Source organism: Lupinus angustifolius, chromosome LG06 (genome assembly GCF_001865875.1).
Source record: "Lupinus angustifolius cultivar Tanjil chromosome LG06, LupAngTanjil_v1.0, whole genome shotgun sequence".
In the NCBI taxonomy this organism is placed as follows: domain Eukaryota; kingdom Viridiplantae; phylum Streptophyta; class Magnoliopsida; order Fabales; family Fabaceae; genus Lupinus; species Lupinus angustifolius.
Window position 1 is genome coordinate 19,948,316 of NC_032014.1, and position 22,811 is coordinate 19,971,126.

At 33.0% G+C, this 22,811-nt stretch overlaps 1 protein-coding gene, 1 long non-coding RNA gene and 1 other non-coding gene across 3 annotated transcripts; 1 reads left to right on the plus strand and 2 right to left on the minus strand.

Moving 5' to 3' along the window:
• Positions 2,604 to 4,889, minus strand: LOC109350959. Its single transcript, XR_002108161.1, has 4 exons — positions 4,545 to 4,889; positions 4,329 to 4,474; positions 3,953 to 4,079; positions 2,604 to 3,112 (listed from the first exon to the last, which is right to left on the minus strand). It is a non-coding gene; the product is annotated as an uncharacterized LOC109350959 (long non-coding RNA).
• LOC109350519 lies at positions 7,009 to 9,933 on the plus strand. Its single transcript, XM_019591750.1, has one exon. It carries the CDS (start codon positions 7,009 to 7,011, stop codon positions 9,931 to 9,933), a length of 2,925 nt encoding a protein of 974 aa, XP_019447295.1.
• On the minus strand, positions 11,124 to 11,196 carry TRNAK-CUU. The gene has a single exon. It is a non-coding gene; the product is annotated as a tRNA-Lys (tRNA).

Genomic DNA, 22,811 nt, shown 5'->3' on the forward strand with positions numbered 1-22,811 from the left:
ATCTAGATCGTACGACTTTCTTTGCTAAGGAAGCTGCACCGAGGTGGTGTCCACAATTCCCATCATGGAATTCTTTGAGGACATACCGTACCCTATCGGGGTTGAGACACATGAGGAGCAGAGTAGAAAATTTGCTTTGATATCGTGAACCCTAGGCTAGGGTGTACTAAGAGAAACATTGGAGCAACCTCTACCTTTCTTTCTGGTTGGTAGGCATAGTACCTTGTAGGAGGTACTTGATGAATGGACTTATCCAATCATCTAGAACAGAAATTTGTTCGATGGTCGTGATATTGGGTTTGAGGACAATTCCCTGGATGGCAGATCGGTTGCTCCTTAGGCTCTTAGTGCTAGCCAGTTTAGACAGGATATATGCTTCTCCAATCTGTTCTCTCAGAAAATGCTGGATGATTGCTTCCTCGAACTTAACCATCATTTCCTTCACTTTTGCTAGGTACTTACCCAATAACATGTCTTTGGTTTGGTAAGCAGTGGTTACCTATGAGACTGCCAACTAGGAATTGTTATAAATCACAATTTTATCAACCCAACCTCCCTTACTAATAGTAATCCAGCAATACAGGCTTCATATTCAACCTGGTTGTTAGAGGTTGGGAAAGTGATAGTTAGAGAGTGTTCGATGGTCATTTTGTGGCTGTTGTCTAACAATGTCCCTACCATGCTTCCTTCAGGGTTGGAAGATTTGTTGACAAAGATCGTCCAAGTCTATCTTGGGTTGTTCGGTTATGAGGTTAACTCGGCGACAAAGTCTGAGAAGACTTGGCTCTTGATAGTCGTTCAAGGCTCATATTGAATATCAAACTGTAAGAGCTCAATAGACTATGCTATCATTCGACCGACTAACTCTGGCTCATGTAAGATCTATCTGATAGATTGGTTTGTTTTGACCATTGTTGGGTGAGACTGAAAATATTGATGTTGTCACCTCGTGGCTATTAAAAGGGTGTAGGCTAATTTCTCCATTTGCTAATATCTAATTTTTGGACCTTGTAGTGCTTTGCTTCTGACGTATACCACACTCTGACCTTCTTCAGTTTCACGGATCAGGGCGGCGACCACGACTTCATCGGCTAGTGCAAGGTAGACATATAACACCTCTTCGGGTGTTGGCTTGGTTAGTACTAGCAGGGCGACCATGTATTGTCTGAAAGTTTGGAAAGCCTTTTTCACAATCAGTTGGCCATTAGACCTTTTTTCCTCTTGTTTAGCAATTGGAACAAGGGGAGAGAGTATTTGGAGGCTTATAGGAGGAATCTGGATAATGCGGCCAATTAGTCGTTCAATTGTTGGACCTCATTTGCTAAATGAGGGCTTCTCATGTCGATGACCGCTTGGCACGTGGTGGAATTAACTTATATTCCCCAATTAGTTAATAAAAATCCGAGGAATTTTCAAACCTCAACGCTGAATGTAGACTTCTTCGGGTTGAGCTTCATCTTATACTTGTAATGTTATTGAAAAATGTTCTACAAAATGGAGGCATTATTTTCTTTCGAAAGGATTTTGGCAATCATGTCATCCATATACACCTCCATGTGATGGCCCATCTATCCCTCGAATACCTCATTCATCATTGTTTGATACGTTGCCCAACATTCTTCAGGCTGAATAGCATGACCATATAACAATAAGGTGCTTGGTCAATAATGAAGGTAGTTTTCTCTTAGTTTGGTTGTATCCTGAGCAAACATCCATAATGGATAAGTATTGATAGCCCGAGGAGCAATCCATCAGATGATCGATGTTGGGAAGGGGGTACGGGTCTTTTGGGCACACCTTATTTAGGTTTGTGTAATCTACACATATCTCCCATTTCCCGGAGGGCTTATTTACCAATACCACATTTTCCAACCACATGGTGTAGGTTATTTCTCGGATGAACCCGACTTTTAGAAGCCTACACAACAATCCAGTCGAGCCACAAACCAAATAAATTGGTAATCTTGTGAACTTGTCACACGTTTTTTATACTACTTGATTACTTGACTTCCTAAAAAATCAAAGGAGAAATTTGAGAGAAAAGTGAGAGAGTGTAAACACTTGAGAGAAAAAGTAAGGAGAGTGACATTATGGCTAGTCCATAAGATAGTGGTTCTCCATTATTACCAAGGACATCCGTGCTACATGCTATGATAAGCACCCAATTTCAGGCCCTACAACAACAAATGGATCAAATGAGAATAAATGTTAGGAGGCTGAAGGGTGACTCTAGTAGTAATGTAGGCTATAGGGGGGGAGGAGAGATAGGAGAGGTGGCCGTGAGGATGATGAGAACTGTGAACACCTAATTTTGTCCTACCTTTATTTTTTATCTTTGGCATAAAACTAAATTAAAAATAACATTAATAAAAGATTCTTTCATGGTTTGCAAGAGTGTTCAGATAAATAATTTACAAATTTATAACATCAATATTGTTGTGGTTATGTTAGAAAATGTCATAAGAGTATTGGTTAATACTTCACAAGTTAACCGACGACTCTATGATTCTTATGCCTTCAATAAATACTATCAAAAGAATCTTGTTCCAAATAGCTGTAACTTTGTGTAAACTGTTGTGACGGTGGAAGTGATATTACCCCTGTTTAAGTGAAAGTTTATTCAATATCTAATTTGCATGAAGTTTAGTAATGGATTCACATAATGATCTTAGTGTTCACAACACTTTATGTTATGTAAATGCACCCAAACGAGAAGGAAGAACACATATCCATCATAACCACTCATCCACTACTAAATAGGAAACCAGATACATGCTACAAACCCATTTGATCCTACGTACCTAATATGGTAGGGATAAAATCCTCATCACCCTTGAGTAAAAATGAGAAGAATAAAAATAGAAGAAAGAGCCCTTAGAGTTTAACACGAATAAAGGTATGCACAAAGCCATTGATCTCTGCTGGAGAGTGTTGGAATTCTTGCAAACCAAATTTTTCTACTTTGAATTATAGCCAACACAACCATGGGCAGCAAGGGATCAATTAGAGTGCTGGCGCTGGACAACTATCATATCACACTTGACCTCACAACAAGGGTAATTCTTCATGCCTAGCACTCAGATTTCTAATTCATCATCCATAAACTGAAAAGCTGCAAAAAAAACACACTAATGAGCATAATTATACAAAATAGGTTAAGGATGCATTGAGTGGTCACGATAATTAGAAGCAGTGATGAACATATTAAAGGCACATAATCAGCAGTAAACAAGCAGTTTCAGAATAGAGGAGTCAGAATGGTTCCTAAACTCTCAATTAGCAACCCAAGAGGCCCACACTAATGAGCATAATTGTACAAGATAGGTTACAAATGTGTTAAAAGATCAGAATTATTATACAAAGCAGTGACGAACGCATTAAAAGCATATAATCAGCAATGAACAGACCGTTTCAGAATAGAGGAGTCAGAATGGTTCCTAACTCTCAAATAGCAATCCAAAGAGCCTCACTGCTCAACTATAAAAGAGAGATGTACTAGCATACAGATAGGCGGAGGTAATCAGGGGGACAATACCATAGTGATATCACATCATATACATGCACTCAGTGAAAACCCAGACAACAAAAAGCAGAGATGCATATCATACAGCAGAGTCAGAGAGATATCTAAAAGAGAGCAGGAGATAGAGGTAACAAAGAACCAAGAATAGAGAACATATACACATAGCGAAACCAAACAGTTCAGGCACTAACCCAGAGCCCATATACGCATATCGCAAAGTAGAGGATATCGTACAAATACAAAAAAGGCAATCAGGAATGACATAGCAAAGACCAGAAGCATATTCACAGGTAAGTTAATCATCATTTTGTTCATATAATTGCAAGCTAAAGCATTCGTTATCCAGCAGTATCACATATAAAAAATATATAACATATATCCAGTAAGTATGTTTATAAACATTTTGTGGATTAATGAAGTAAATTTTACCTCATGCCGGCATCATCTCTTGGAAAATTCCCTCATCGGTTAGTCTTCACTGACCTTGTGTGGGCTGAAGGCGTAATTTGGAACCCATTATTTAACCATTTGTCCCTGACTCCTAGGTTGCCTTTACCTGACATAGGTTTATTGAAAAGTAAGGCATACATGCTTATGTAATTAAACCAGGATAAGATTAAACAAAATGAGGTAGATCGTTAAAGCGATGACGTTAGAAATAATGCATCACAGTGACCTTGACTAAAATAATGCAATTCACTCCCGGATTAACACTAACCCATATATGTTTTTTTGATATACATATCACCAATCAAATAGCATACTCAATAAAATATAAGTAAATAGAAGGGATTGGGTCCTTTACCAATTTCCCTCATCCTTGTTGATTCCATGATTGAGGGATATGCTCCAAAACTTAATCAAGTATGTGAGGTGGTGCCAGAATCACCCTTATCACTGGATCATTGGCAGCATCGTATGCCCTCCTTGGCAGAGACTCCTCTCAATTCACTGCACCGTGAGAACGAGAGAATCGTGAATAAATAAAGGAGAGGAAAAAGGGGATTTAGGGATTTCAAACCTTTTTGCCGTTAACAAGCGAAGAAGAGCTCACGAGGAGGAGAGGAGGCACCATCCAACCACTATCAGCTCCGTTTCGCCACCACCGTGAACCACCTCACCATACCGCCTTCATTCTCCCTCGATTTACCTCCCGAAAAAAACCAAACAGTATCCCAACGCTAGAACCGGTTGAAAGAGAAGAATGAAATCAAAGAACGAAGAAGAAAATGAGAGGATTAAAGAGACAAATAGGCAAATTAGAAGAGAATAGGGTTTCATTCCCCTTTTTTCTCTTCTCTGTTTCGTGAAAATGGAAGAGAAGATGGGTATAACCTATTTCATTTTTCATAAACCCATTCTCTTTCCAAATTGTTTTTATTTTTTGTGTTTTTGTTTTCACCTAACCCTCCTTTTATTTGTTATTTTTTTGTACTTTCATCTTTATGTTTAGTATTTACTTTGGATGATTTGTTTATCAAATAACGTGGGATGCTTTCAACAGCTATCTAAATCATAAGTATATATATTATAACATCACAATAAAAAATAATGAAAATGATTTTCTTTTAAACACTAAAGATGGAATTCTCAATAGTAAGGTATTCGAGTCGTCTCTAACTTCTCCGAAAATGAGAAGAAGGTCTGCAACCAACATCGTCTCTAAACTATTAATTCTATATATATAATTAATAAATTATTTTATCATTGAATTTTATATGAAACTATTTTACCAAATAAATTTTATTATTGATAGTTGAAATATATAGACTATGTAAAATTATTCATTTTATTATAACTTAATTACATTATTGTAGTTGTCATATATATTTTGTTAAACTAAAAACACTATTTCAGAAATTACTGAAATTAATGTTAAATTTGATATGACATAATGCTAATATTAAAAAAGTTACATAATTTTATTCATATTTCAGGATCTACTCATGGTCATGTTGAAGATATACCAACAAATATTTCGAGTACAATAAGATTAACGTCTGTACGTCATATTGCTAGATCAGTCTTATGTCAACAATTTCGTACAGGTACCTTTTCTAATAGTTAAAACATATACATGACGTATAAATATATCTATTATTTTTTATGTACATCTATACAAATATTCCTGTTATATCATATCAATTTTTCAGTTCTACAATCCTTTAAAAATTAGTTAACATAAAAACTTTAAAGTTATAAACAAACATGTAACAATGATTTTTCACCAAATCATATAATTTATATACTGTATTTTTTTGCAGATGATGTCACTAATATTATAGGGTATCATGGAAGTCATGACAATGAAGCAGGCCCAAGTCATCGTCGTAGTCCCGAAACTAACAATGGTCAATATAATGTTACTAAAAGTTGTTCTTACATTTTTGATATATTTATAACTTTTTACATGCCTTCATGTGAACCTAAAAGTTATTCTTACATTTTTTGTGTAGCTTATAACTTTGATCCAACAATACATCATGCCACTTACAATAATGACGCAGGACCAAGTCATGTACAAACTGCTGAAAGTATTATTGGTTAGTATTTAAAAATTTATGTTCAATTACTTCAAATTATATTTGATTTTAAATTTTCAATTAACTTCCAATTTCACCTTTCATAAACTTACATCAAATTTTTCGTTACTTTATAATAATCTTATAATTATACAACTGTTTTGTCATCAGATATGCATTCCGGTGGACAAAATTATCATACAGATCAGGACAATGAACGAAGATCAACTCATCAACATGATCATGACATTCATTCTGGTTCGTATAATAACAATACATCATTTATTATCCAATATATATTTTTTCTGGTTTACATCATTTATAAATATTTAAAAAAAATACACTTCTAATTTATATATATTTTACCTACTACATTTTCATACAAAATTTCTAAATAATTAATTAAAATTATTCCTTATAGACTATGAAAGATAACTTCAACGAACATCATCCTTGAAAAATATATTTATTATTTATTCATTATTTGAAATATACAGGTGGTCAAATATCATCAACGTCATTCCATTTTCCCCCAGAACAGGGTACAAATAGTAGGTACACCTTCCAATCAAGACATAACAGTGCTAGAAGCTTTCGAGAAAACAGAAGAATGATTGCATCCCAATTACCCACTCCAACTTCATGTACATGGTGCAATGCAAAATTGTTTCACCATGAGACACAAACTATTTGTTGTTTACATGGTAAAGTTTGGTTGCAACAAATAGATGCACCTCAACAACTCCTTCACTTAATTGATGACTCCTCGGTTGAAGGAAGGCATTTTAGGCAACATATTAGGGGTTACAATCATATATTTGCATTTACGTCATTAGGTGTTCATCTTGATAACAACTTAACCACAACTGGACGTGGTATCTACACCTTTCGTGCCCAAGGTTCAATTTATCACAACATTGGGGGACTACATCCCAGTGAAGGAGATAGACCACGTTTCCTGCAATGACATGTAATCCATCTTGGAACGAAATCACTTCCGAGCTTCAACATTTTCAAACTACACAAGATCGCCCTGATTTGACAACAAGAATATTTCGGGCGAAATTTGAACAGTTGAGGACTGATGTCATTGATAAAGGCGTCTTGGGGAATGTTAAGAGTTATATGTACGTTACGGAATTCCAGAAAAGAGGATTGCCACATGTCCACATGCTTCTTATTTTGGAAAACAGTGATAAATTACATAGCCCAGAAGAATATGATGCAATTGTGAGGGCAGAAATACCACATTATGACGAGGAACCACAATTACATCATACAGTCTTGAAGCACATGGTTCATGGACCTTGCGGTATGCTCAATCCAAATGCCCCATGTATGAAGGATGGACGCTGCAAAAAAAACTTTCCTAAAAATTTTTGCACACAAACACGCCAGGGTAGTGACTCTTATCTAGAGTATAAAAGACGATGTCACGAACCTGTGACTCTCAATAGATGTGTCGCTATTGATAATCGTTGGGTTGTTCCTTACAACCCTTGGTTGTTGCTGAAGTATGATTGTCACATAAATGTCGAGGTATGTAGTAGCATTAAGAGCATAAAATATCTAGATAAATATGTTTACAAAGGCCCAGATCGAGTAGCAATGGAAGTGCATAGAGGGATAAATACTGATGAAATACAACAATATGTTGATGCAAGATGGATTTGTGCACCAGAAGCCTTATGGAAAATATTTGGATTTAATCTTTACCAATTGTATCCTTCAGTTGTAAGATTACAAATTCATTTGCCCAATCGCCAACAAGTACGGTTTTATGACCATCAAATGGTCAATGACATTCTAAATGATGATCATAACTCAAAAACCATGATTACACAATTCTTTGCACTAAACCAATTGGATGTAGAAGCAAGACATTATATATACACAGAAATTCCAAAACATTATACTTGGGACAAAGGCAATAAGGAATGGAATCGAAGAAGAAATCGAAGGAGGGTTTTAGGTAGAATGTATACAGTATCTCCTTCAGAAGGAGATAAATTCTACCTACGTGTTTTGTTGAATCATGTTAGAGGTCCAACCTCCTGGGAATCCCTACTTACAGTAAATGGCACTTGCTTCCCAACTTTCAAGCAATCAGCTCAAGAACGAGGTTTTTTAGAGGGAGACGACAGTATTCGTCAATGCTTACTTGAAGCTTCAAATTTACGAACACCAATTGCATTAAGGAGATTATTTGTTACAATATTAGTGTTCTGTGAACCTACTGATGTTAAAAGTCTCTGGGAAGAGTTTGAAAGTTATATGGTAGAGGATTACCCTTCAACAAGCTCTACCATCAGAACTAACTTTACGAATAAACTTCTAAGAGATTTGAACGACCTTTTGCTTCTTCATGGAAAACAAATCTCAGATTTTGACTTGCCAGCTTTACCATTACATGATCTCGAAGATAATGTAATACCAAGAATTATTGAAGAACAATTGTCGTTCCATATTTCTCATCAAGATTTGGATGATGTGGGTAAACTAAATTCTGATCAATTAGTTGCTTTCAACACCATCATGAATGTCATTGAGCATAGACAGGGTAAAGTTTTTTTTGTGGATGGCCCTGGAGGAACAGGTAAAACGTTCCTTTATCGTGCTTTAATTTCAAGATTAAGAAGTGTCGGACAAATTGTCCTAGCAACAGCCACCTCTGGTATAGCTGCAACATTATTACCTGGTGGTCAAACCGCACATTCACGGTTTAAGATACCTCTAAACCCAGATTCATCATCAGTATGCTCAATCAGCAAACAATCTGATCTTGCGAAACTAATTACACAAGCATCAGCAATAGTTTGGGATGAAGCACCAATGGTAAACAGATATGCTTTGGAAGCAGTAGATCGAACATTAAGAGATATTATAGGTTGTGATGCTCCGTTTGGAGGGAAAGTTGTAATATTAGGAGGAGATTTTAGACAGGTACTTCCAGTGATACCTAAGGGTAATAATGCAGAAATGATAGCTGCATGTATTGTTAAGTCTCCTTTGTGGGCATATACAAATGTGTTACATTTGCGTCAGAATATGCGTTCCTTGCAAGACCAAAGTTTTGCTGAATATCTTATGAGGATTGGAGATGGTGTTGAACCAACAATTCGTGATGATTTGGTAAAAATACACTATGACATGACAATTAGGTGGGAAGGAGAAGACTCTATACAACAACTTATACATGAAATATTTCCTAATTTGGGAAGTCATGGATGGGATGCTTCTTATATGTCAGAAAGAGCTATACTAACACCCACAAATGAGAATGTTCATAAACTAAATGATATAATTATCAATCATTTTTTGGGAGAAGATCATAATTTGTTATCTTTTGATGAGGTTGAAGGAGACACAAACAACTTATACCAACAAGAATATTTAAACTCCATTACTCCTGGTGGTTTACCACCGCATGTTCTAAAAGTAAAAAAAGGTGCACCATTGATGTTGTTGCGAAACATAGACCCGAAAGGTGGCTTATGCAATGGGACCAGATTACTATGTCGTGGGACTTACATGAATTTGTTAGATGTGGAAATCCTAACTGGCCAACATGCTGGACATAGAGCTTTTCTGCCTAGGATTAAACTTAAAACGTCAGACAATGTAGGACTCCCTTTTGTTCTTATCAGAAAGCAATTTCCTGTGCGATTAAGTTTTGCACTCACCATAAATAAGGCACAAGGACAAACCATTCCTAATGTAGGCATTTATCTTCCTAAACATGTCTTTGGACACGGACAACTATATGTTGCTCTATCAAGAGGGGTTTCAAAAGCTACCACGAAAATTCTTATTAAAGAAGGAAAAATTCAAGGGGAAGAGGGTGATTTCACAAAGAATATTGTTTTTAAAGATATTTTATTACATTGACTTAATGCTAATGATGTTACTACATACATCTACATTTATGTGACCGTCATACTTCAGTAACAACCAACGATTATATGGAACAACCCAACGGTTCTCAACAGTCACACATGTAATGAGATTCACAACCTCACAATGTCGTGTTTTCTACTCTACATAATAGTCCTTATTTCTTCACCGTTTGTTTCTTAGTTTCAAAGTTACTGTTTCATAATATGTACATGGAGAATACTGTCATTATGACCTTTATCACACATTGTTATTTTCTTCTTTACTTATTCTTACTACTTTTTTGTAATTCAATTACAAATTATGTACACATTTCATATTTCTATAAAAATTTGCATTACATCAGCCAAATTACATCTTATTTTTCCTATAAAAATATATAAATTTTGAATTCTCCAATATAATTCGAAAGTGTGGCTTCAATATTCAATAACAACACTCTGAACATAAAATATTTCTCAATTTCCTTATATCAAAGGAAATTCATTACTCGATTTATCATGTCTATTACTTTCTGTAATCATTATTACAAAATAAGAATGCAATTCACAAACATTTCATGAAGACCTTATTATATTAGGATTTATTTCAACGATTATGTCTTAATCATACAGTTTACCTATAAAAATAAACGTGAGTTACTAAACTATAAAAATGTTCAATTTTAAAAAAATGTATTCAATTACAACACTCGAATAAACACAATTGCGAAATACTTTTATTTAATACAAAGTACTATCATTCATAAATATAATATACAGACTACACGTTACAAGCAATAGGAAAGCGGGTTGACAGGCACGGGAGTGCCTGTCAACACGCTAGTGATAATAAAGTAAAAATAGAAAATTTAATAAATCTTGACTTTTTTTTAATTGAAATACATGTTTTCATTGGTGTGGGATAATACAACATATCTTTGTTTGGCAAAATGAAAGTTTCATGAGTTATGTGAATTAAAAAACGCCCACCGTGGGGCTTTTAATTGAAATACATGTTTTCATTGGTGTGGGATAATACAACATATCTTTGTTTGGCAAAATGAAAGTTTCATGAGTTATGTGAATTAAAAAACGCCCACCGTGGGGCTTTTAATTGAAATACATGTTTTCATTGGTGTGGGATAATACAACATATCTTTGTTTGGCAAAATGAAAGTTTCATGAGTTATGTGAATTAAAAAACGCCCACCGTGGGGCTCGAACCCACGACCACAAGGTTAAGAGCCTTGCGCTCTACCAACTGAGCTAGACGGGCTTTTTCTATTTTTGATAAGCAAAGTATAAATATTACTCTATTTTTAAATGATTTATCGAAAACACTATCCGTCGCATTTTATATACAACAAACAACGGTGGTGATATCTTTTAATAGATTTATTAAGAGTGGAATTCCTATTTACTGCCTGTGCAATTTTTTTTACTTGTATATAATATATCCATGAGTAGTTAATATTATTATATTTAAATTCATGAATATATGATATGATATAATTTAGTCTAAACTCATGTATTTTTGTAATCTCCATTTTAAAAGAGGTTTGCTTTCAATGGGCTAGGTTGTGGAGCTCAAACTTGATACCATTAATTAAATTATAATAAATCTAGAGTTACAATGGTTGGATTTGAGAGTTATTTATGCAAAAAATGAAAAAATAGAGTGGTGGGTTGGTTTGAGTAAATGTTATTAATTTTAATCTTCTAACCTTAACTAAACCAAATGTATCTTACTGGTAAGCTTAAAATTCACAACTACAAATTGCTCAATGAGGCTCAGTCTCATTAGGCAAGGTGTTAGGTATCAGTGGCGGAATACACCTAGAAGGAGGTTGAATAGGTGTGGTGGGACTCAATTTTCACTTTTCTGGTTTTTACACGCTTGCTGAAAAATGCCCAGTTAATCGATTAACAACTGGTCTTAATCGATCAACCAGTAACAGAAACAGAATGATCAAAATAGCAACTTGCACGATTATTAACAAACACACAAACAAATATACAGTAGATATTTTTGTGCAAGATTAACAAGAACATAGCAAGAAACAAGCATGCAAAATATTAGTTCCAGATTCGCATTAAAACAACTTGAAACATAAAAGAGAAAAGGATAGAAAAGATTGCGCAGAGATTTTATCCTGGTTCGTTTTGCTGTCCACTGCAAAACTACATCCAGTCCTCCCCTCTGATTTGGGAGATTTTCCTTCTTCACTATGGAACACAATGTACGTTACATACAAGCTTCCAAATACAAAACTTGAACGTTTCCTTCTTGGAACCCAAAGAACTACGTTACCCTTGGTTTGACCTTTCCCAAAACCGCCTCCCAAGAAAACCTTTCTTATGCGATTCGGCCCCAGCCAAGGTATCGCTCTTTATCCCAAGACCTCCAAGTCTTTGTGTGAAGAACACCTTACCTAACCGCAGCTAGGATTTTCCCAATCCTTTTACAACAATGCTTTGAGTTATGAATGAGTACTTAATACTAAAATATTACAATGAAAACCAAAGCCTAAAACCTAAGCAAGAACTTCACAAGACNCATCCTAGTCTAATAATAATGTTCATGCATGAGGTTTCTGAAAATATGCAATCTTTAAAGAACTATCTTTCTCTTTTCAAGAAACACAAGAATAATGCAAGAAAGCTTTTGAAAGAAACATGCAAGATGAATGTGAAAACTAAAGCCTTAGCATGGTCTAATCTTTCTCCTAATTCAACACTTTCTAATAGATTCTAACAATGATGATCTATATCTATTCTCTGTGTTTTTCTCTCCTTTCCTTCATAGTCGTTTATGCAATTGAGCCAGTATTTATACAAAACAGAATTTAGCTCTCAAAAATGGTTTTTCAGTTATGCTGTTGAAACAACAGAAAACACTTACGTTAATCGATTAACGTGTTACCTTAATCGATTAACCAGTGTAAAAGTTCACTTGTTAATGTATGGTAAACTCCCTATATGATACATGCTCATGCAATACATGATTTCCAAAATATAATACCTGTAATGCATAAAATCAATGTATATAAATGCATGGACCTACTTATCATATATTTCTATATGATGTCTCATTTTAATGGATTGATTACTTTATTAAGTCTTGTGAGACTCACACCTAGGTTTACCTAACCTAGACTCAATATCTATGGCAAGCATCTTAGACTTCTAAAATTATAATAAAGAATAATAGCATAGTCACCACTTGAGCCTTCGACATGTTGATTGTTGAGTCATCTTCAAGCTTTAGCTAATTCCTTGTCTTCATCAAAACATAGGCAAACATTGCTAATGCAATCATTGACGCTTTGCACTCTCACAAGGTTCTTCATCTCCTAAGCTCGTTAAGTGAGATCTATATTTTTTTCTCAAAATGCTCCTTTCTTCACCATTTTTCCATGAGCTGATGTGTAAATGCACTTTTAAGGGTAAAACATGACAAATCGCATAATGTATCAATTTAGACATAATAAGTGTGACAAGGTGAATAACTTTATAGTTAAAAAGTGCCTAAAAATAAATGTTAAATATGAGCTTGTATTCATAATATCTGATAATATATTGATAGTCTAGGGATGTAGGCAAAAATGTTTGAACATCATTAACAAAATTTGTTGATTTTTTCTCTTTTATTTATCTCTTGCACTTTATGATTACTTGCGTACAACACTGTGCAATCATCATTTTCTTTGTATAAACAATTGGTATTCAAGCCAATTAATAGGTCATTATTAGCCTTCACATCTAATTCATGATGTAGAAGTCCAATGGAGCTGACAACTTTGTATTGTGGTAAAGGGGGAAAGATATGATGGTTGGAAAAGGTACGCCAAATGTACTACGTGAGAATAAACCAGATAAGTTGAAGGATAATGAAACATGGCGGGACCATGGTCGAGACCATGAACGTGTTGGATCCATATCCCAAAAAGTCATGTATTGGTTTAGAACCCATGTGAAGATAAGGACTCAGGTGGAGCATCATGCTCTGAGACAGGCGGTTTTCCTGATAGAGATGATGATCTTATGAGCAGATAAGTAATGTATCCATATGGTGTTTTTGTGGCATCATGAAGAATAGTGTTGATTGCTAGTGGATCCATAAGAGCACGTGAATACTGATTGATGTTGATGAAGGGTGTAACACGGGCAATGACTTTGATGAAATGTATAACACATGCATTGATAAAGATGCAAGATGTGACATGTGCAATATCTTTGATACAAGTGTTTGAGAGAGACATTGATTGACATTAATGCAAAGTGTGTGTTATGAGTATACTCTTTAATGTGGAGTGATACAGTTTTTTGGAACGCGGTTGAAGGTATAGGCAATGATGATAGTAGTTGATGTTTTTCGAGGAAGTTTCAAGGTTTAGTTGAGCTGAGTATTGAAGAGGGCAATTTTTGGTGAACTTTGGCGTCAAGGTTTCTATTGTGTCGAATGTCCTCCTAAAGACGGATGGCTAGGAGGCATGTTCAATTGGACAATGGTACAAGTTTATAGAAGTTGCACACAAGTTTGAAGAAAAGTTATGATCTTCGTGACATTGTCAAGAATACTAGGAAAGCCTTACGCTGAAGGAGAAAAAGTTCTCACATGGAGGAAGCCCCATGGATGAGCTAGTTAAAGTGAGTTAGGGATTGAACAAGGTAGATTTTCTAGGATCAGTAAATTCACCAAAGTGGAGATTATTGTATAGATCACCCATGGAGCCGAATCTTTCAATTAGGGAGGGGATCCCCTTACTATATACCTACTCCACATCTTAATCATTCATTCTAAGATAATTCAATGATTAGAATCAGTAAGTAGATATGAACCATTAGAATGTCATACAATGAATGACTGAGATGTAGAGTATTTTTTTAACTTACTCCTCGAGTAAGTGGGTCTCATAGAGTAACTATGTCTCCTCCCTTTCAATTAATGTTGAGATTGTTGGGATATATTTGAAATATACTATTATAAGAAGTCACACTTTGAATAGGATTGGAAAGTAGGGGAAATGTCAAATATATAAATTAGACTCAAGTTTCTTGTTATAACATTTTCTAGTTAGAAGTACTCAATGGGCCTTAGATCTACGGTATTAGGTTGAGGTATTTGTGAAGAAGATCTTTGCTCTTGATCTTGACAATGTTTTGATGAAGACAACAACATCACCAAAAATAAGAAAAAAGGGATATTACTCATGAAGACCAAGATGATTAAAGCTTCAAGACAATTAGTCTAAGTCTAAATAGGTACTTCTGTCATATACTCTTTAATATACCAAAGTAGTAATGCTCAAAATATTTTAAAAGAAATGGAAACACTTCAAGTTTTAAATGAAAACATTTTTCAAAATATTGTGTAACAAGTTACTGAAATTTGAGTAACATGTTACATGAGTGAGAATGAATTATCCAACAATATTTAAATTGGAGTAACTCATTGCTCAAATTTGAGTAACCGGTTACTCTAAGTGAATTTTAAATTCACTGTTGGACAGGGAGTTTGAGTAACCGATTACTCAATGTAATTTTTCAAAATGTCATGTTTGGGTAACCGATTACCCACTTGCTATAATCGGTTACTGGGAGCTGTTACATCAGTTTTTCAGATTTGAAACTCAAGGGTTTTCATCCCAAACGAAATGCCTTCGTTCCAAACAATTCATACTCTTTCATAAAGGCACAATGTCTAATTGGAAAGCCTATTTAAAGGTCTTAGAACTTACAATTAAAACAACTCTTGTCATAACTCTTTCACACTTTTCTCACAACTTTCCTACACTTTTCTGAAATAGTTTTCTGCACTTCTAGCAACTTGAACTCAAACTTTCAAAGCTATTTTTCTGAGTTGCTTGAAGTAAAGTGTTTTAAAGTTTTGTAAAACTTAAAGAGCCTTATTTACTAAGTATACAAAAGAGTTGATTGGATTGCAAATATTATTATATTTCATACTTGTAAAGGCAATCCAAGCTATCATTCAAATTCTTCATTCATTATAATTACTTGGAAAGGTGTTTTCCAATATGATAAGTATTAGTGAGGGTGTAAGGTACATAGAGATCTCGGGGTGAGGTATTGTAATTACAACTCATAATATTTAGTGAAAAATCTCTTGTGCTGCAAAAGTACTAGACGTAGCTTTCGGTGGACAAGAAGGTGAACCAGTATAAAACATATGTGTACTTTCTTCTCCATTACCTCTTTGATTTATTCTTGTTTATTTTCTGCAATATTATCCGCTGCACATTAACTCTTACATTTTGCAGAAAAAGTTACTATAATGTAATTCACCTCTCTCTTAGTTGCAATCTCAGTCTTACAGTATTAGGATATAAATATGTATTATGTAAATATAATTGAGTGTGTCAAAGCTTGTGATCCCAATATCTATAATATATTGTTGTTGGTAGTCGCTCAATGCTTTCAGATGTACACATAACTGACCAAACTTTATTAGAAAATTTTCTTATCTTCTTCTCTTATATTTTTCTTTGTACTTTATTTAACCGCTTATGGCTAACACTACAAAAGATAGCTACCACTATTTAGGGGTGGCAATTAGATGAGTTTGGAATTGGATCCTAATGGATGGATAGAAAACTATCCATCAATCCAAATAAATCCATTACATTATATTTTTAAATTATCCAATACATCCATATCCAATAGATTTCAATCCATTCATTCTATTCATGTATCTATTTTAATGGATTAGATGGATGGATATCCAACCCACTTTTTTTTTTTAATTTGAACAAAACATTTTTAATAAAGAAGAAAAAAAATTCTTTTAAATAATATTATTTAATAAAGCATTTTAAATATCAATTTTAAAAAATATTTTTCTTAACAAACACTTTTAAAAAGTGTTTTTTTGATAAGCAATTTTGAAAAGGCGAATTTGTGAATTTTTTTTTATAAGCACTCTTAGTAGCAAGAATCTCTGGTGCAACATAATTGGTAGGGGTGTAAAAGTTCGGTTCGGTTTCTGACGCAATTTAATGACCGAACCGAACACAAAGATATGGTTCGGTTCGATTAATCGCAAATTTTATTTATGAATCGAACCATTCATTAGTGGTTCGGTTCTGCAGTTTTTCAACTTATTTAAAGAAAATCCTTTAAGAAATAATTGAACATAATTTGCAAAGTATAAAGTCAACTAATTGAATATTAAACATGTCAATAATAAAGTATTTAATACTCTTTCTAGTAAAACAATAATAATTTAACATCTCAACGCAGTACAAACTTGAAATTTTAGTTTACAAAATCTTCGATAATGTTCAACAAAATTTAAGAATGACAAACTTGGTACCAATATTTTAGTCCAACAGTAACACCTAATACTCCACATCATTAGTAATATCCTCGAATTCTTTCTTTATTTTCTTTTAGTTCCTTAATTTCTTTATTTGATTAATTTCATCTCAGTGACAAAATGTATACTAGTTTTTTAGTTTTCTTTCTATCTTCTCAATGGATAATAGAGATAATAGATATTTAGGTTTGTTTACTAATTTATTTTTTCTATTTGCCTTTTATTTATAGCATATTGTATTAATAATCCTAAATTCTTAATCATATTTTATCTCATAACTTTAAAGCTTAACCATCCAAATATAAAATAAAATTATTTTTTAATATGCGGTTCGGTTTTAACGGTTCCAAAATTTACAAAACCGTGAACCGAACCGAACTTAAATGTTTCAAAATAAAAAAAACTGAACCGAACCGCGGAATCGAACTAAACCACATTTTATGGTTCAGTTTGGTTTCGTCAGTTTTACGATTTAAACCATAACCGCTACACCCCTAATAATTGGGACTACCATAAGTTGTACGCAACATTTCATCATCCTAAAATATTTAATTTTGTTATTATATTATCACATTAGTCAATAACCAAAATAATATATTTATACTTTGCATTAAGACATTGGGGTAAAGCACTAAGGCCGAAATTGTTTATACTTTTTTTATAAGCACTTTTTAAAATCACAATTGCAATTTTCAACTTTTGTAATGTGTGTGAGATTGTGCTTAGAAAGGTGAGAGATTTTTTATATTAATATTAAATTAATTGGAAAAAAAATTTGTTTTTATTTTTTGGATGGATTGTTTATCCATCCAAATTGATATAACCATGTATATCCATTGAATATAATGGATGGATTTGAATCCATCCATTATCAACACTATCCATTAAATTATATGCATTTAAATCCATTAATTCTAACATATGGATTTAATTTGGACGGATTTGGATATATTTTAGATTTAGGATAATTTTGTCACTTATACTAACACAAATAAATAAATCAAGAAACAGGCAAGGGAATATGCGTTCCCATTCTTTCTGGTGGAAAACAAATGTACAGTAAAATTCCTAGCAACATGTGTTGTAATATTGTAAGGAAAAGATTGAGAAACGGCGCTGAATGGTCATATAGTAGAAGTATTGCATAACGCGCAGAAGATGATTGGTGAAAGAAATTGTTTTCTCTGAAAAAGATTAGCCACTCTTTAAGAATGGAATAAATTCCAGCTCGTGATTAATGGATCCTAGATCCCATTTGTATGTGTATTGTATATTATTAATTCCCTCCAATATTATATATCAACAAGATATTGATATAATGATATAAGGTTCTGCTAGATTTTTAGAATAACCAAAATGTCAAATGTAAGATTCCTAGGAACGATACTAGTTAAAGGTAGCCGTAAATTCCAAAAGAATTAGTTCCTTACTTATAAGACGAAGATATACACTTAGCAGTACAAAAAAAATCTCCTCCTGTATCAAACTCAATTATTTCTGTAATGTGTGATGTCTGGGTCCATTCTTTTTATTCCTGTAAGTTGCAACATGTCTTTTCCATTCATTAGCCACAGCTCAAAATCAATACATTTTGTTCTAAATTTGCAATTTTCTCACTTAAACTTTCTTTGGATGATCTCATTTCGTTTAAAATATTGTAATATTTATGCAATTTTAATATAAAAATATCAATTTATAATATTGATTAAAATGAAATAAAGATTTCTAGACACTTACTAAAAAAGCTGTGAAAATTGATAGAATATTATGCCACATGAACAAAATGTATTGTTATTGTTCATGACCCAAATCATACAACAACACAACACATGAACAATTTAAATTGACTTGTTTGAGAGCACATCTCTCCTTTCTTTCTTCTTAGCTCGACCTTCGTCGAGGTTAAGTTCTTTCTTTGAAGTAGTTGTTGATATATGAGACATTGATTTGTGATTTCAGAGCCATAACCTTATGGAATGGTCCCCACACTTCTTGGTACTTACATAGATCATTAATTAGAGAAGGTACAATCATAATAGTTACCCCTTTCTTGATGTGCTCATCAATGGCATTAGAGATTACAACAAATATATCAGGAGAATCATCATTATAGATGGAACAAATCAACTTTTCTTTCAGCATTGACAAGTCAGAAACATGAGAAGCAGACCATATATTTGACAAAATAAATGTGGTCTAAATTTGGGTCAATTGATTCATGCAAAACCTTAAATAAATATGCTAAGATCTTCTCTTGGTATTCACAAATTGAACATTTTGTGGACAATAAATATGTTCACTACTTGATTACATAGAAGAATGGGGATCACCTGTCCCAAAATCAGTGTGTCCCCATGTCTTAAGTCAATATGGTTTTTCCAAGTAATGCATATATGCCACTTTAAGTTTTTAAAATTTTCTTTTTTAATGAAGTGTCAATTTTTTATTAGACCGGGACAGGAAATAGAACAGGAATGGGGACAAGTGATCTGTGTTTTACATAGAGATGGTTGAATATATAGAAGATTAGGTATTTGGTTAATGGAAATTCATTAAAAGAATAAATGGAAGCAATTGGATTATGATTCAGGGAATAAATTAAAACTATATAAATTAATATGTAAATGATGGATTTAAAAATAATTGCATAGCATTTAATTTTAATAATATAGTTATGATAATAAAGTAAATAATTGAATCAGTAAAGAAATTATAGAATAATATGTCAAGTTGCCTCTAAATTTTAAGAAATAAGAGAGTTATTATAATATTGAAAAGAAAGGTGGAAAGAATCTCCTTTGACAAATGTTTCGTTTTTAGTTGTTGTGAGGGTTATAGGGCCAAAAACACAAACTATATATATATATATACTAAGGTACAATTAAAGGAAAGCATATCCCTACATGTAGGAGGAAGAACCTCCAAAGGATGAATGGCAATCCCAACCCACTTGGACCTGTCTATAGACTGTATAATTTTTGAAAGTGCTAAGCACATGAGGCTGTCATAATATAATGGGCATAATCCACTGCTATCATAGTCAGCATAGTACATATTAGTCAAAAACTCAATATTATAACATATATGTTGAAGAGATTGAAAAATAGGAAGTATATTATATTTTGAGTGAATTGAAAATTAAGTATCATATTATATATATATTTTGAGTAAATTGAAAAAATGAAGTATCATATTATATACCTGAAAAACTATCAACACTAGAATAGGACCCTTCTTAATTAGGAAAAAAAATTATGAGCTAAGTGACCTTTATCAGCTTTCTCTTCTCTCTTTCTAATGATAAAATTTATAGCAAACTTATCTCTATTTTTTTTGAAAGGCAACAACCTTATCTTTTAGGGACAACAACCTTATGTATAAGAGTAGTTTTATCTTTGAGCAGCAACAACATTTTCTTTTAGTCGTGACAACTTTTCTTAACCGATAACAACTTCTTCCCTAATTGGCACTAACATTTTATTTTAGTGACAACAACCTTTTCTTTGATTGACATAAGCCATATTGTTGAGTGACAATAGCGATATCACTAGTCCTATTGTGATTTTGGCATTAGTCATACTATTGAGTGATAAAACCATACTGTGGATACAGTTTCTATAATGTTTTCTAGAGTGTGGTGATTATTTGATACAGTAATAAGAACTGTTTTATAATTGGAAGTGGTAATTGATAGTCTACTTGTATAATTTTTTGGTATTGACACAAATTATCTTAAAGAGAACCGATATAGTAATGATAGTATATATGCAACACAACTCAATAATATATTAGGTGACATAATTAATATTTTTATTTTAGTAAAAAAAAATTAGAATTATTTATTAGAATCATAGTTATAAAAACCGTACTGTACCGGTCTATTCAACCGGAAAACCGGTGAATCGGACCTCTAACCGGTACGGTATAGGTGTTGAACCGGCCAAGTATCAAAACCGGTCAAAACCAGTTAAGAACCGGCCAAAACCGGTCAAAACTGGTAAACCGGCCGGTATTTTACTAAACCGGTTGGTTTATACAAACATATATATATATATATATTTAAAACTTAAAAACTCATTACAAGGTGATCATCTTTCCAACTCTTCTTCAACACTTCAAGGCACATGCTTCCAAAGCATACTTAGATCACACATTTTGGTTCCTACATTCGTGTGTAATCTCACTGACATTTGTGTAATCTTGGAGTACTGTCTGAAGATAGGATTTGGTAGAAAAATATAATATTTTCATATAAGATAACTTTGACTCCTTGATGTTAAATGTTAAAACTCTAAATTTATTTGTTTTATAGAGTGAGTTGTGAAGTTATGTCATTTATTTATATTTTGTGGTTGTTATAAGTGATACTTTTGGATTGATATATGTTTTTTAATTTAGACTTTGAATTTGTTAAAGACTTAAAGTTGTTTATTTATGTGAATTTTGAGTAGATTATAAATATGAATTATAAATATGAATTATAAATTTGAGTATCTACCTATTATTATAGGTTTATATATATAAATATAACTAGGTATGTCCGATTTAACCGGCATGCGGTTTAATTACTGAACCACTGGTTGAACCACTGTACCACTATACCAGTACCCTGACCGGTTTAATAACCGGTACGGTTAACAACACTGATTAGAATGGTTGAGGACTTTATTAATTAAAAATTCTCATGATTGACTAATGGATCTTTTTTAATTTTAGAATGATCTTATAGCATATATTTTATTTTAATTAGTATATGCATTAATATTAGGAATTATATACATTTTGGAGTAGGCATTTCATGTAATATAATCTTATGAAGTTAGATTTCTTAAATTCTATCCTCTTTTACAAGAATTTATTGTGAGAGGTATATAATAAGAGTTGATATGCATTGTTTGGAGTGAGTGCAAACAAGAGGAAATAAAAAGAAAAATATTCATATCAATAACATTTGACAATTTTATCCTAATAGTTCATTTCAAATTTTATCCACATTCCATCTTCCCTCCATATTCCCAATTTCACAAATATAACTTCTTTCTTTTCTCTTACCTTTCTTCAATTGTTTCACATCAAATAACTTAAAAATTACCTTATTTTCAATTAATTTTCTTGCTTCAATCTTTTCCATTTAACTTATTTTGTACCTACTATTTTCTCAAATTATACATGACAAAAAGTAAGAGTAATAAAAAACCAACAATGTTTTATTTCCTTCCTTCTCCTCAAACCAAATGCACAATAAAACTAATTAAAGAAAGAAACTTTCTGACCATTGATTCACAAGAAAAACTTTCTTCCCTTTAGTTAAAGAAACCAAGATTCGTCAAACTCCACCATTTCCATTTTTTTTAAAATAATAATGGAAACCACCAATTGAGGATTCTAACCATATCTTGAGCTTTGCACCATTTTGTCGTCCATCAATTATGAAAAGTGATCAAGGAATAAATAAATAAGGGTACATAAACTCCTTCCATCCTTCTCCATTGATATGTTAACGTCTATTCTATAGTGCCCAATTTTGCTAAAGTTGAAACTCATAATACTTTTTC